The sequence below is a fragment of the Trachurus trachurus genome (assembly GCF_905171665.1).
Source record: "Trachurus trachurus genome assembly, chromosome: 13".
NCBI lineage: Eukaryota > Metazoa > Chordata > Actinopteri > Carangiformes > Carangidae > Trachurus > Trachurus trachurus.
The window spans coordinates 40,394,679-40,410,878 of record NC_139892.1 but is presented as its reverse complement, the minus strand read 5'-3'; the positions used below and the strand labels follow the sequence as shown (position 1 = coordinate 40,410,878).

Below are 16,200 nucleotides of genomic sequence, written 5' to 3'. Positions count from 1 at the left end.
AATTATGAGATAGAAAGTTAATTTTATTTTATTGAGATTATTTCAATCAGCATTTCCTAAAGGTGGCCTGTTGCTCCCGGTGACGGCGGACTTCACTGTGGTGCATTGTGGGATTTATTTGTGGGTAAAGTGCAAATCAAGCGGCTGCACGGGACACACTGAACTGACACTAAGAACATGAACGCACACGCCAAGAGCCCAAGTGTGTGAGTGTGATGGAGTGTTGGGACAGACACACACGCCGTCACGACACGCTCTCCTGTGGGCGGGGCTAACGGACGCCTTGGCCAATCACAGCCCCTCTCTCCTGTGGGCGGGGCTAACCGAGGCCTCGGCCAATCACAGCCCCTCTCTCCTGTGGGCGGGGCTAACGGAGGCCTTGGCCAATCACAGCCCCTCGTGTACCGGCGGAGGCAACTTATCAATCAACTGATCGACCACTTCACCGAGCAACAACCAATCAGCAGTCAGCCCCTGTGTGAAGCTCGTTAGCCTAGCTTAGCATAAGCACAGAACCAGGACCAGAACCAGGACCAGGACCAGAACCAGAACCAGGACCAGGACTGATCCGTTTGGTCCAGGACCAGAGACAGAACACGTTCTATTAAAAACATCTGGACTTGTTTAGTTTAGTGAGTTTATTTCAGTCTCATAAAAACAAAACAGAACAAAAACACAACAAGTGAGACTGGAGTTCTTCTGGTTCTGGTTCTTCTGGTTCTGGTCCGGTTCTGACCCGGTTCTCTCAGGTCCAGCGGGTCGTTAAAGAACCAACAGGAGAAGGAGGTTCTGTCGTTCGAGCCGATCGATCGTTATGTTTTAATCTCATTGATCAGAGTCTGAATTGTTTTCAGTTTTTAATTAGAAATAAATAAATGAATAAAGTTTGGAAAAGATGGAAATGATTAATGATCCTCTGTGTGTGTGTGTGTGTGTGTGTGTGTGTGTGTGTGTGTGTGTGTGTGTGTGTGTGTGTGCGCGCGTTACAGTTAGAGTTGATTAGTGATCGACTGATCAGACCTTCGTCCTGCAGCATCACGACTGCTCCATCTCAAGCTGCTACAATATAGAATATCAATACTAATCAATAATACCGTGGCCTCTCCTTGTGGGGGCGTGGCCTCGTCATAAGGGGGCGTGGCATCACCAGAAGGGGGCGTGGCCTCTCAGAAGGGGGCGAGGTCTCCGTGGAGAGGAGTCTGAGCTGATGTGGACCAGATGCTGAGTGGAAGTCGGAGACCACAGGAATCTGGAGCAGATTCTTCTGTCTCCACGGAAACCACAGGGTGTGTGTGTGTGTGTGTGTGTGTGTGTGTGTGTGTGTGTGTGTGTGTGTGTGTGTGTGTGTGTGTGTGTGTGTGTGTGTGTGTGTGTGTGTGTGTGTGAAGCTGCTGGTGAAACGTGGCCGCCCCCTGGTGTCTGACAGCTGTAAGTACAGGATCTTCCTTTACTCATCACTGATTGGCTGCTGGTTTTCAGCCCTGTTTGCCTGAGCTCATCACTGATTGGCTGATTGATAGATGGACAATTAGGAAACGCCTGTCAAAAGACAAATACACTCTACAGAGAATTTATTCAACAAAGAACTAAAGAGGCAGAAAATAAATGAATGAACCGATATTATAAATCTCTGTAGAAAAGAAAACTACAGGAGAATATTTAGTAACACCAAAATCAAAGATTCTGAAATGGTGCTGCTATGATCTGGACAGATTCCATGCTTAAAGTCATCTCTAGACTTTATAGAGGCCTGCAGGAAATAAAAACCAACGTGAAACCAACAGCTGCCTTTCAGAAGATACCTCAGTGGAGGATATCAAGCTCAAACCTTCTATCTTTTTATACAGTCTATGGCTCAAACTCATGGAGATCTTTCAGCTGGAAGTGTCTCATTAGGTATTTCACTACACCTGGTCACCATGGCTACCACACAGGATCTTCTAGCTGTTGGAGGTTGTGTGGTTCTCAGGAAGCCAATCACTACCATTTGTCCAAAAATAAATATGTTCTGGCGCAAGGTTTATTCAGAATGGAATGGAAGTGAGAAAAGAATCCCACGTTTATCTGACGATATTGATGGCTGTCTGATTGAAAATAAGAATCTTTACCAGCCTAAACCTCCTTGAGTTTGATGTGTGTGATTTTGGTTAATGATGTGATGTGACTTGTGTAGCAGGGAAGCCAGCTGCTGGGTTTTCTCTCCCTTATGAATTCATCCTTTAAAATAGAAATCATTATATAAAAGTGACAGTTTGAATGAACTATTCTGCTGTCTGGAGCCCAACCTTTTATTCTTTTCAGGGAGAGGCTTCTATGCTACAAACTCTCTCTCTCTCTCTCTCTCTCTCTCTCTCTCTCTCTCTCTCTCTATATATATATATATATATACACACACACACACACACACACACACACACACACACACACACACACTATATGCTTTATGAAAAATAAAGATAAAATGAAAATTCAGCACAATAACTGACTTCATGTTCCACAGTTTCTTTCTTTTTGTTCTTCAAAAATGACAAATCAAATTGTTCTCTATCACATATGGGAAATGTCCACATGAGAAAATAATAATAACAGACAGAGTTTTTCCTCAGTGGATGTGAGGGTCTAAGGACAGAGGATGTTGCTACGATGCCATGTGAAGCCCTTTGAGACAAACTGTTTGTAAAAACGGGCTATACAAATAAAATTGCCTAACAGAAATGAGTTTTAATGAAGACTTTGTGAAACAGAGACAGGACTGTTACTACATAGTCATAACACTCTGTTGATGGGACCATTACCCAGAATCCTTTGCTCTGTGATGCAGGTGCAGGTTTATGACAGTAGGGGGCGCTGACGTCACATTAGGCAGAATCTCACCTGCACCTGTTGAACTGCACCACACAAAGCTCTGACATAGACAGAGTACTCTAATACAAATACACATACTACTGGTCAACATGTACTCTGTTACAAGTAAAAGTAGCTCAGTCCACATGTTACTGCAGTAAGAGTAAAAAAGTACTTGCTTTTAAAGGTACTTAAGTATCCAAAAGTACATATTTTAAATGTACTGCAAGTCAAAGTAGAGTCAGAGTAAATGTCTTATTCCTCTAATAGTTTGTAAATGAATGTAAGGAGCTTTTAACTCTTGTTAGTGAGAATGAACTCTTTGCTGCTCAGCTGCACTGATGTGCTGCTTTTAGGGGTTAGGGTTTCCTTCTCTGACAAACACAGCTTGTGTCCAATAGGATTTTAGAAAAAGACCTGAAAGTAACCAGTACTTTTCAGCCGTACTACTAATTAACTCCAGTAAAAGTACTAATATTTGTCTTGGAAATGTATTCAAGTAGAGTAATAAGTACCAAAGTAATCTATTACTCAAGTAAAGTACAAATCCTCTGGATATGTAGCTATAAGTACAGTACTCAAGTAAATGTACTCTGTTACTGTCCACCACTGGACGTCGCTCTGTAGCAGCTCACAAACACTCAAAATGGCCGCCAGCTGTTTGTCACTGTCACCTGTTGATTATCACAGTTACACAACAGACACGTTAAGATTATATTAAACCACTGTGTGTGTGTGTGTGTGTGTGTGTGTGTGTGTGTGTGTGTGTGTGTGTGTGTGTGTGTGTGTGTGTGTGTGTGTGTGTGTGTGTGTGTGTGTGTGTGTCAGATACTCCAGGTGAGGTCAGCACACTGCAACAACTCTAAAGGTCATTGTCATAGTCGATGGTTCAGTTCACCTTCATGTGAATGTTGTGTGTGTGATAAATGTTCTTTGTTCACTTTGGAGTTTATTTCTTGGAGCAAAGTGCAGAGCAGCAGCAGGTGATTAATCCAGATAAGATAACACCACCACCAACAGGTGAGTCACAGTTCAGAGTGCTACAGGTGACCTTTGACCCAGCGGTTGTGTGGCAGTTTGTTTCCCCGTGTGAAGGTAAGGTGAACAGTCTGAATGTTTTCCTCGTTAACACCTGTCGTTACCTGAGTTCTCTGCCCTTCAACTTGTGGTTGTGTTGTTGTTGTGTTATTATAATGTTACTGTAGCTGAGTCAGAGCTGCAGCTGTAAAGTCTGGACCGACAGAACCGTGTCCTCCATGTTGTGTGGATGTTGTGGGTAGAACCGTGTCCTCCATGTTGTGTGGATGTTGTGGGTAGAACCGTGTCTTCCATGTTGTGTGTTGTGTGTTCCTTGTTGTGCTACTTCCTGCTTGTACTGCAGCTCATGTACCTGACAGGTGAAGCTACTGGTCACTTTGCAGCTGCAGGTTGTAGATTAAAAACACCTGATGAGCTCAGAAACACATGATTAAAGATGGTTATTGGACACAAATCATCAATATTGTTGTGGAGAATCTTTCAGAGCTGCAACAGTTGTTCAATCAATGTTTTTCCAAGCAGAAATGTTCAGTTTTCAGCCTCAAAAACTGAAGATTTCCTTGTTTTCTCTGTTTGATTTGACTGTAAACTGAATATTTTTGTCTCTTTGATTGTTGCTGTGACAAAACGAGACATTTGAAGACGTGGCCTCAGACTGAGAGGAACTTGAACGCATCATTTGTCTGTATTTTGTGACATTTGATGGAGCAGACGATGAATGGATGGACAGAGACAATAAGTGTCAGTGGCAGCTGGAGAGTGTTTTTCTCTCTTTGAATTTCCAGTGTGAGTGAAATGAGTGAATGTTGTGATAGTGGAGCTGTGAGGTGAAATAAGTCTTGGCCCAGTTGTTGTGTGTGTAATAATCAGCTGTAGCTTGTTTGATCCAGTGGTTTTCTACAGGGACGCTGTCCACACAGAGACTGTGTCACATCAACTCAGTGGATCTCAGTCCTTGTGTGTGTCAGTGGATGGAAACAGTGGTCCATGGATCATGTTGCTGGGCTGCAGCTTCATGACGCCATCTAGTGGACTGATAGTAGAAGTACAGCAGCTGATGGCAGCTTCCTCTTCCTCACTGCTGTGTGACTGCATTCAACTGACACTGATATGAAGCAGAGGAGAAGAGCCAATCAGTGGAGGAGCAGCTGGAGACATGATGGACATGTGAGCTGCTGTGCAGATGAATGATGTGTGTTTCCTCTGCAGGTGAAGCTACAAAGTGTGTGTGAGCTGATGTGGATGTGAGCTCAGCAGCATGGATCAGTGTGAGGACAGAGAGGAGGGAGCCCCTCCCTCTAAAACCAAGAGCCAGACCACAGGTCAAAGGTCAGATGAGCATCTCTAACTGTCCATGACTCAGATCACTGCTCCATCATTATTCACACTCAAAGCTCAGTGTGTTGTGTTCAAGGCCAGAGCAGCAGCACAAGCCACAGTCTGCTGGACCTGGACCTGGACCTGGACCTGGACCTGGACCTGGACCTGGACCTGGACCTGGACCTGGACCTGGACCTGGATCCAGTGATGAGTCCATTGGTCGTCATCAGTTTAACAAGAGGCGAGCTTTATTTGAAAGGTCAGAATGTAAAACAGTCAGAAAGAGTTTTCTCTCTAAAAATCAGTTGTTGTGTTTATTAAAGGGACAACCAGGAGTTTCTATTTGGTTATAAAAAAGTCTCATATTAATGTGGATGAATCAACGTTACCACTTGTTAATGGGCCCATTTTCGATAAATATATCGTTTTGTCTCTATCGTTATTTTGTTATTTTAATTAATGGTGGAAATGCTGGGCGAGCCGACCAGCGTTTCTTTACTTTCGGTTTTGCGGACGCTGCCCGGCGAGTCATGAGAATAACGCCGCCGAATCGCCGTTAATGGTCGGAACTACGATTTCGTTGTTGATGAATGAAAACATTCTTGGCAAGATGGCCGTCTTGCGCCGGTCCAAGAATTTCACCGTGCGCGCGGAGGCTCATGGTAAATGTAGTATGAAAACACTTTCCAAACGCTTTCCAAAACTTCTCATTGTCCTTTTAAAAGGTTGCAGATATTTTTCATCAGTTTTTCTCCAACATGCACATTTATCAGTTGTGTTGTTGTTTCAGGATCCAGCAGCAGAGACCAGACTCTCCTGAACCCAGCTGTCTGTCTTTAAAGAGCGACCGGTCAATGGGCTGGATGGATACCTTTAAAGGAGGACGTGGATCAGCTGATCAGATGTAAGAGACAAAAATACATTTTAAAGTTTTTGAGTTTCTGTTGAACGTTCTTCCTGTGGAGTCACATTTCAATGATTCTCATTAAAAACTGAGTTCTAACTCAGACACACGTTCAGTGAATGACTGACAGCATCCCATGCATCTTTTTTTTGTTATTGCATCCACTGCTGACGCTACTAAATATAACCGCTGCTTTTTGTTCACTTCCTGCAGCAGTCGCTCCACTTCAGCACTAAAGTTCTTTTTATGTTTGGAGTCCGACGCTCCCTTTAGATTTTTGTTTGGGCATTTTAACTTTCTTTCTCTACTCACCTTCTCTGGCATTCTTGATTGAACAACACGTTCATGAATCTGACGTAGAGTTTGCATGTTCTCCCCGTGCATGTGTGGGTTCTCTCCAGCTTCCTCCCACAGACCAAAGACATGCAGGTGAACTGGTGACTCTAAATAGCCCATAGGTGTGAATGTCACGTCATCGCCGGTCGCGTCTCATATCACCAAAACAAAGCTCTGCTCTCATACGAGACTAGGATCAAAAGATCAAAGAACACTGACCAAAACGATTGAAAAAAAAGAAGCGACAGCCTGTTTAACTGACGTGTTGTGCCACGGTCATCCGTCATACGGCCGCGGCAGACTCGCTGTCCTCTGCGGTTCAGGTGCTCTGCAGGTCAGCCAGACGCCTCGTCTGCCTCGGCGGACGGACCTCACGCTCGCGGCGGGCGGCTGTGGCAGTGTTTCTCGCACCGCGGATGAAAGCGGAGCAACTGGATGCTCTGTCTTTTGGTCAATGGGAAAGGAGCCAAATGCTGATTGTGACCTGTCCAGGGTGACCAAAGTCAGCTGAGAAAGGCTCCAGCTCACCCTCCACCCTAGTGAGGATGAGCTGTATAGAAGATGAATGAACTTAAAGAGGTATTGGTGAATGAGGCCCATTGTTACAACATGTAGGAAAAGGAACTCATTCACATTTGTAACCCTTAAAATAACTTTGCAGAGAATTCTTTTGAAAACCTAAAACTGTCAAACATGAGTTGTGTTGTTTCAGGATCCAGCAGCAGAGACCAGACTCTCCTGAACCCAGCTGTCTGTCTTTAAAGAGCAACGACTCAAAGGAGTGGATCATTAACTTTAAAGGAGGACGTGGATCAGCTGATCAGATGTAAGCTGTAACTGACAGTCAGACTCGGGTTATTGTAGAAAAGAACCAGTTTGTACGACGTGTTGTTGGACCAGGTCTGAAACCAAAGTGTCTCTGTCTGTTGTGAACGTCCTCAGGGGACATATAAAGTCCATCTTGTATTATCTCTCTGTCCTGATGTTGACTTGACACTGATTCCTCCACAGAGTGGACCAGGAGAGCTCAGAGGTTCCCAGTGGTCAGTCTGCCCAGCAGCATCAAACACACCTGGACTCCATATTTATGGTGAGGACATGTCCAACAGCTGCTGTTACATCTGTTGTGTTCACCATCATCTCCATGCTGCACTTTGACACCAGTGGATTGTCAGTCTGTCCAACATGGATCTGATGTTTGGCTCCATGGTTTTAGTTTGATGCTGTCACTCATAGAGTTTCTGTTCCAGCTGCTGGAGGAGAACATGGTCACTTTTGTCAAGAACGAGCTGAAGAAGATCCACAAGGCTCTGAGTCCAGATTATCCAGAATGCTCAGGGAGTCAGAGGGAGGATGAGGAGGATGAAGAGCAGAGGAGGAGCATCAGAGAGGCATTAGTGAAGATCACAGTCAACTTCCTGAGGAGGATGAAGCAGGAGGAGCTGGCTGAGCGTCTGCAGAGCAGTAAGAGGATTTCTCTAAAGCCAGTGTAATGGCGTGTTCCCACCAAACGCGATGATGCGTTATCGCAAAGACGCGTCATCGTGCCGATTTTAGGTAGAGTCTACTTGCCATATTTGGAGAGGTGCGGCGGTTAGCCGGCTGAGAACCCGCCCACTGAACTCGAAGCAACCAATTAACGGCCAGTAAACTGTCTGTGAACTTGTCACTCAACGTAACCACCCCCCCATTCATGAATCCTAAACAACACTAAAACGGTTGTGGTACAAAAAAATTCACCCCCCCACAGTGTTGACGGAGGTGGAAACTATCGGTAGAGACCAAAACAATAAAATGCACCAGGCTGTAAATATGATTTTTTAAGCTGTAAAGTCGGCTGTTTTTACATGGAGGTCAATGGAGAGTTGTTCCATTCTGGTCCCAGCCCCCAGAGGCCGCCGGGGAACTGCAGCTTTTTGAATGCGGAAGTGGTCTTCACTTGCAAAACCCACAACTCCCCACTTGAAGTAAACTCACTCACCCATAAAAGACGTGCTAACCAATTTGGCAAGCGGTTGTCAACCTCTTGGCGAAATGGTTAGCATCGTCGCCTGCGGTGCTGGAGGCCACGGGTTCGATCCTCACCTAGGGCAAGTCCGAACCAAACAACATCGGTCACCCCGGCCCGACAGTCTGGCGTCTCGTCAGGGAGAGTCGGACGGCGTCGGGTCCGCGTCTGTTTGGTGTGTCCATCTGCATCGGAAGCTGTCGGGGTTCGTCGGGCGTCGGGGTTGTAGACTCGTCAGGTACTCTGATTGGCTGTGTGCTAGCTATGGCGATTCTGATTGGCGGTGCGCTAAGCGAATCAGCGCGGTGTGTGGGAGGGGCGGAAGTGACCACAGTAAACAAACGGTGTCATAGCCTGTCCTACAGTAAAAAGAGTCCGACTCTCCCTTTAGATTTTTGTTTGGGCATTTTAACTTTCTTTCTCTACTCACCTTCTCTGGCATTCTTGATTTAACAACACGTTCATGAATCTGACGTAGAGTTTGCATGTTCTCCCCGTGCATGTGTGGGTTCTCTCCAGCTTCCTCCCACAGACCAAAGACATGCAGGTGAATGGCACATCAAAGTAAAGTAAAGCTCATTCAATCCTTTGATCAATCAATCAATTCCTTTTCGCGACCATGGATGGTGCTGTTGTGTTGTTTTTGGCCCTCAGCGGTTTGGCAATTGTGGCCTTTTGGCCTTACAGGCCACCGTTTTTTGCAGGGATTCGCCTGCAAGAACGCCATTTTGATCAAATGTTTGTTTCCCCACCGTAAGGTAAGCTGCATAAACGGTGCTCTGTGTAAATGTAAAATACTTATGTTTTATCCGTATGTTTTGTGTTAGAATGCTAGCCGTAGGTGAATCCTTCTCTTCTTTCTTTTTTTTACTTATGAAAAATGTTTGTTTCCCCACCGTAAGGTTGAACGTTTGGGCTGTGAATGAGAGAAATAAACGGCGGCGTGGTCCGAGCCATAAATCAAGAAAACCATCCGTGTGTCCGACTCGTCCCTCCTTCCGCACCCCCCCAACACCAACACAAACACAACGCAGAGTCCGGGTGTGGAGTGGCGTGAGCTCGCACGGCCTGGGTTACACAAACATATGATGTAAAACACCATAGACGGGCTAACAGAAATTAGCATCGCTATTGCTATTTCGCGGCAACCGAGCCATAGCAGTAAAGCTGCTAAAAACTGTTTAAATTCTGGCTTTAGCGCTGTTAACACGTCACAGTTTAATCCAGAGTCTGTGGTCAGTTTAAAATGCTTGCTAGGAAATTTGCTCCGATTGTTGTTTTGGGAGAAGTGCAGAGTCTGTGGAAGCTGCGCCCGGGGACTGTGGCAGCGGCTGTCACAGCAGCAGCAGCCGCTCTACTGAGCTGATCTGCCAGGGCCGAACTCCGTCCTCATCCTGGGGGATCCTGCACGCTTTTAGAGGTTTACCGCTGGCTGGTTAAATTGTTTTTAGCAGATTAATGTTGGTCTCATTGGTGAAATTTAACGACTGTGGCAGTGGCATTAGTTTGTTTGAATGAAAAGTGAGCAGGGCTGCCTCTGGGCTACGTACTGAAATCACCACATTTACATAAATAAATAAATGTTTTACAATGAACCGATCAGTCTAATAAATGTTATTTTTGTAAAGTCAACATGGTTACTGTACATTGCAAAGATTATTATCACTTTTATGACTTACAATTGGTCAGTATTTCTATGGGAGTCCGCGCCACTCAATTGCTCTGGTCGGCTGTAGTTGGGGCGTGTGTTTCACTGTTTCCTTTCTCCCAACTGTGGCTGGGGGGCCTTAAAGATTCAACATGATGGACAAATGGGACGTTCACTGACATCAACACATGGAGGGAAACATGTTCATATAGTTGTTATTTAGAGGAATTAAAATGTTATATTTTCTTTATGAATTTTACTGTGTTTTTGTTTATTCAGGAACTCCTCGTGCAGTTTGTGGACGTAAACTCAAATCTGTCCTGAAGAAGAAGTTCCAGTGTGTGTTTGAGGGGATCTCTAAAGCAGGAAACCCAACCCTTCTGAACCAGATCTACACAGAGCTCTACATCACAGAGGGAGGGACTGGAGGGGTCAATGATGAACATGAGGTCAGACAGATTGAAACAGCGTCCAGGAAACCAGACAGACCAGAAACAACCATCAGACAAGAAGACATCTTTAAAGCCTCTACTGGAAGAGACCGACCAATCAGAAGAGTGATGACAAAGGGAGTGGCTGGCATTGGAAAAACAGTCTTAACACAGAAGTTCACGCTGGACTGGGCTGAAGACACAGACAACCAGGACATACACTTCACATTTCCCTTCACCTTCAGAGAGCTGAATGTGCTGAAAGAGAAAAAGTTCAGCTTGGTGGAACTTGTTCATCACTTCTTCTCTGAAACCAAAGAAGCAGGAATCTGCAGGTTTGATCAGTTCCAGATCGTCTTCATCTTTGACGGTCTGGACGAGTGTCGACTTCCTCTGGACTTCCACAACACTGAGATCCTGACTGATGTGACAGAGTCCACCTCAGTCAACGTGCTGCTGACCAACCTCATCAGGGGGAACCTGCTTCCCTCTGCTCGCCTCTGGATAACCACACGACCTGCAGCAGCCAATCAGATCCCTCCTTACTGTGTTGACATGGTGACAGAGGTCAGAGGGTTCACTGACCCACATAAGGAGGAGTACTTCAGGAAGAGGTTCAGAGATGAGGAGCAAGCCAGAGAGATCATCTCCCACATCAAGACCTCACGAAGCCTCCACATCATGTGCCACATCCCAGTCTTCTGCTGGATCACTGCTACAGTTCTGGAGGAGCTGTTGAAGACCAGAGAGGGAGGAGAGCTGCCCAAGACCCTGACTGAGATGTACATCCACTTCCTGGTGGTTCATCTGAAACTGAAGAAGGTCAAGTATGATGGAGGAGCTGAGACAGATTCACACTGGAGTCCAGAGAGCAGGAAGATGATTGAGACTCTGGGAAAACTGGCTTTTGAGCAGCTACAGAAAGGAAACCTGATCTTCTATGAATCAGACCTGACAGAGTGTGGCATCGATATCAGAGCAGCCTCAGTGTACTCAGGAGTGTTCACACAGATCTTTAAAGAGGAGAGAGGCCTGTACCAGGACAAGGTGTTCTGCTTCGTCCATCTGAGTGTTCAGGAGTTTCTGGCTGCTCTTCATGCCCATCTGACCTTCATCAACTCTGGACTCAACCTGATGTTACAACAACAAACAACCTCCAAGAAGACTGAAACAACAGGAGTCAAACCTGCAGAGACAAACTTCTACCAGAGCGCTGTGGACGAGGCCTTACAGAGTCCAAATGGACACCTAGACTTGTTCCTCCGCTTCCTCCTGGGTCTTTCACTGGAGACAAATCAGAATCTCCTACGAGGTCTGCTGACACAGACAGGAAGTGACTCACGGTCCAATCAGGAAACAGTCCAGTACATCAAGAAGAAGATTGAAGAGACTCCCTCTGCAGAGAAAAGCATCAACCTGTTCCACTGTCTGAATGAACTGAATGATCATTCTCTAGTGGAGAAGATCCAACAGTCCCTGAGATCAGGACGTCTCTCCACAGATGAACTGTCTCCTGCTCAATGGTCGGCTCTGGTCTTCATCTTACTGTCATCAGAAGAAGATCTGGACGAGTTTGACCTGAAGAAATACTCTGCTTCAGAGGAGGCTCTTCTGAGGCTGCTGCCAGTGGTCAAAGCCTCCAACAAAGCTCTGTAAGTGTAGAGATAGTTGGATTTATTCATCATTATATAAAAACACTTCTGTCTTTCAACAGGACAGATATTTAATTCCTTTCTTCTTTAATTCCCAATGATCATCTCTTCAGACTGAGCGGCTGTAACCTCTCAGTGAGAAGCTGTGAAGCTCTGTCCTCAGTCCTCAGCTCCCAGTCCTCTAGTCTGAGACACCTGGACCTGAGTAGCAACAACCTGCAGGACTCAGGAGTGAAGCTGCTGTCTGGTGGACTGGAGAGTCCACACTGTAGACTGGAGACTCTCAGGTGAGGATCCATCCAGCTGTTTATCTGATGCCACTTGAACACAGCAGCAGGTGTTGACAGAGGGTTCCTGTGTGTTGTCGTGTGTGTTCAGTCTGTCAGGATGTCTGGTCATAGAGGAAGGCTGTGCTTCATTGGACATGTTCATGTTTTTAGTGAACGTTGAACTGAATGAATCAGTTTATAAATGATGAACCTGAGCAGCGTTCACTGTCACCAGAGTGAACACTGCTCAGGTTTTATGACAGTTTTACCTGGGTTTTCACTTTCAGCAGAATATGACTCATTGTTTAAGTGGTAATATTTTCTCAGTCTAAACATTGTTTTTGTTTTTTAGTTCATTAATTCATATAGTTTGTTAGTGGCAGTGATTAGAGGCTGGTGATGGAGGTAGAAGGAGGTTCTACTTAAAAACAACAGCTGATTATTTATTTAAAGGACCCATATTATGGAAAATCCACTTTCTACTGGTTTTGTAGGTCCCATGTGTTCCCGTGGCCTTTCTATGACGCCTGGAGGTGAAAAAAAGTCTGTTCACTCCCTAAATTGACTGCTACACTTTTTTGAGATAGTGTCTCCAAACGGGGGAATTGGAAGTGCTGTGCAGCTTGACGTCACGAAGCACTGAACTCACGTGATTCCACGTCCCGGTACTTCCTTATCCTCTTCCTTATCCTGTCCGTCATTTCACATAAAGCGGTGCGGGAGGAGCAGTCAGTACCGCAGTCGCCAGATGATCATTTTGAATCATTGACTGAAAAAACAGCCGTCCGTCATTACAAATGAAATCGCGGACCGGAGAATATTGGAATGGTACTATCACAGTCACAGTTTATAATCAAATCTATCTATAAATCTATTTATACAAACTAGAACATGTTGAGTAAGAAACACTGTAAACTCTCAGGTTTGTGTTGAAATGTTGTGTATTTATGATTCTAACCTGTTATTTCCTTCATATTGAGTATGTGAGTGTTTTTCTTTGAATTCCTCTTCAGACTGAGCAGCTGTAACCTCTCAGAGAGAAGCTGTGAAGCTCTGTCCTCAGTCCTCAACTCCCAGTCCTCTAATCTGAGACACCTGGACCTGAGTAACAACAACCTGCAGGACTCAGGAGTGAAGCTGCTGTCTGGTGGACTGGAGAGTCCACACTGTAGACTGGAGACTCTCAGGTGAGGATCCATCCAGCTGTTTATCTGATGCCACTTGAACAAAGCAGCAGGTGTTGACAGAGGGTTCCTGTGTGTTGTTGTGTGTGTTCAGTCTGTCAGGATGTCTGGTCACAGAGGAAGGCTGTGCTTCTCTGGCCTCAGCTCTGAGCTCCAACCCCTCCCATCTGAGAGAGCTGGACCTGAGCTACAACCATCCAGGAGCCTCAGGAGTGAAGCTGCTGTCTGCCGGACTGGAGGATCCAGACTGGAGACTGGACTCTCTCAGGTATGGAGAGGCTGCTGCAGCCACACACACTGTCTGATAGAGGAGGAGGAGCTGGAACATTTTCTATGGCCCCGTTCACACCTGGTCACACCTGGTATTAACATCTGTATCAGGTGATCCATTCGCAGTGTTTCAATTCCTTGGAATCGTTTGCCAATTTTGCAAACGATTCCCTTATCAATTCCAGTCCTTTTTTTTTTTCTTGCCGCGGTCGCTCTGTGAATTAATGCTGGTGAGTCCAACACGGCGGTCGGGTTTAATTACAGGCAGTGTGCCTGTTTATCACCATAAACAGGCACACTGATGAGGTGAGTGACTGAGCTGAGGCTGGTGGTGGGTGGTCAGCGGCGTGGAGCAGTGCGGGTCTCTGACTGCAGCTCCGACTGACTGCCAGTGAGTGCTTTGGGACGGGGCTCACGGTAACACCCGCTGCTCGTTGAAAACAGCAGTGATCGCCTCATGCTTTCACGACTGAGTCTCCAAACCAGACACGTCTGTAACAACATCGGAAAAGTTGGCAAGTTGCTCAAAACAGCGATATCGCAGCCGCAGGGACCTGCCGTGTAGAGAAAAAAAAAAAAACTGACAGCAAGTGAGTGTCACGACTTCCTGTATGTGGCCCTTCAAATTAAAAGCCCTTCAACCTTTCACATGGTTCAGTCATATTGATTTTGACTTAATTTTGACAAGCCATGCCTCCAAATGTTGAAATTTAGGTCGACAAATGACTTTTTGGTCGATAATGCTTGGTCGACTATTTGGGGGCAGCCCTAGTACAAACGTGAACAAAGTTTGTTGTCCTTTTCTTTCCAAATGAGAATTGATAAAGAACCGAATCGTTAAGCAGAATCGAAAATGGAATTGGAATCGTAAAATGTTATCAATTCCCATCCCTATCCATGCATTGATGACATCAGATCCCATCACTCAGACCATATCCAGAGGTGGTGTAGGCCACAGTGAAGCTCCGCCCACTCCACTGACCAGGGGTGGAAAGAGTACCAAAAAAATCTACTCAAGTAAAAGTACTGTTGGAGCGTCGCGTGGCGTAGTGGTTAGAGCGGGCACCCCATGTATAGAGGCACAGTCCTCACTGCAGTCGGCCCTGGTTCGAGTCCCGCGTCGGGCGCCATTTACTGCATGTCATTCCCTCTCTCTCTGCCTCCCCGTTTCCTGTCTGTCTCAACTAACATAATACATAATTACCTTGATGAAATTTTACTCAAGTAAAAGTAAAAGTACTGGTGTCAAAATCTACTCAAGTAAAAGTAAAAAGTAGCTCATTTAAAATTTACTCAGAGTAAAAGTTTTTTTTTTAACCTTTATTTAACCAGGCAGAATCAATTAAGTTCTTATTTACAATTTAGTTACTTAGTTCCTTTTTTTTTTTTTTTTTGGAGGGGGGGGGGGGGGGCTATAATGGCCAGAGATTGGCCTAACATTCTGCGTGCATGTCTCTGTGTTCCAAATTTGTCCCTTCTCCATCCATACACTGGTCATCTTTTAGCTCCTGTGGCGCCAACTTGATTCTGACCTTCAGACACTGCAGTTGTCCAGAGCCACTACTGGCCCTAATGTTGTCACGATCATGATACTAAAATTTTCAACTCAATATCTCTCTCTCACACACACACACACACACACACACACACACACACACACACACACACACACACACACACACACACACACACACACACACACACACACACACACACACACACACACACACACACATTGTCTGTTCCTCTGAGCATGGCCATGGATCTGACTGGGCTCCTACATTTAACTCAACCAGCCGGTAGGAGTAGGACCGGTCCGGCCTTCAGCCCCGGTGTGTCTACTGTCTAGTCATTTAATCTGGCAGGGTCAGCGGTCCCATTACCGAACACAGCCGGACATGTTCATGAGTTCATAAAAAAAAATAAAAAAAACGGACGCCACGGACAGGACGTGAATAGTGGACATGTCTGGTCAAAAGAGGACATTTGGTCACTGTAAACGTAGCCGAATAGATGGACATGCCTGATAACGTTGTCTTTAATCATCAACGTCAGCTTTTAACCGCTAGCTGCGGCTAATGGCTAATATTAAGACGACAACATAGCGACGAGCCCGTTATGCACTAACTCACGTAGCGGTGAGGGGGGGGGGGGGGTACGTGTGCCTAGCTACCTGCTGCTGCTGCTGTGTGCGTCTAAAGGGAGGGAGAGAGAGAGAGAGAGAGAGAGAGGCGGCGGCAGCGGCGTAGCTACTTTTGACAACCCACACAGACACAGTGCAAGTTCATATATTTTT

General features: G+C 45.7%; 2 protein-coding genes across 2 annotated transcripts in view; one reads left to right on the top strand and one right to left on the bottom strand.

Moving 5' to 3' along the window:
• Window positions 1-16,200, bottom strand: part of LOC310996402 (protein NLRC3-like) — a 260,542-nt gene that overhangs the window by 179,042 nt on the left and 65,300 nt on the right. The window lies entirely within an intron of this gene.
• LOC310995923 (protein NLRC3-like) overlaps window positions 7,736-16,200 on the top strand; it is an 88,019-nt gene continuing 79,554 nt past the window's right edge. The window contains exons 1-5 of the mRNA XM_083985135.1: window positions 7,736-7,906; window positions 10,378-12,181; window positions 12,295-12,468; window positions 13,464-13,637; window positions 13,729-13,975. Coding sequence (XP_083841261.1) covers window positions 7,870-7,906; window positions 10,378-12,181; window positions 12,295-12,468; window positions 13,464-13,637; window positions 13,729-13,939 — 2,400 coding nt within the window. The 5' untranslated portion in view covers window positions 7,736-7,869 and the 3' untranslated portion in view covers window positions 13,940-13,975. The remainder of the gene's footprint in view (window positions 7,907-10,377; window positions 12,182-12,294; window positions 12,469-13,463; window positions 13,638-13,728; window positions 13,976-16,200) is intronic.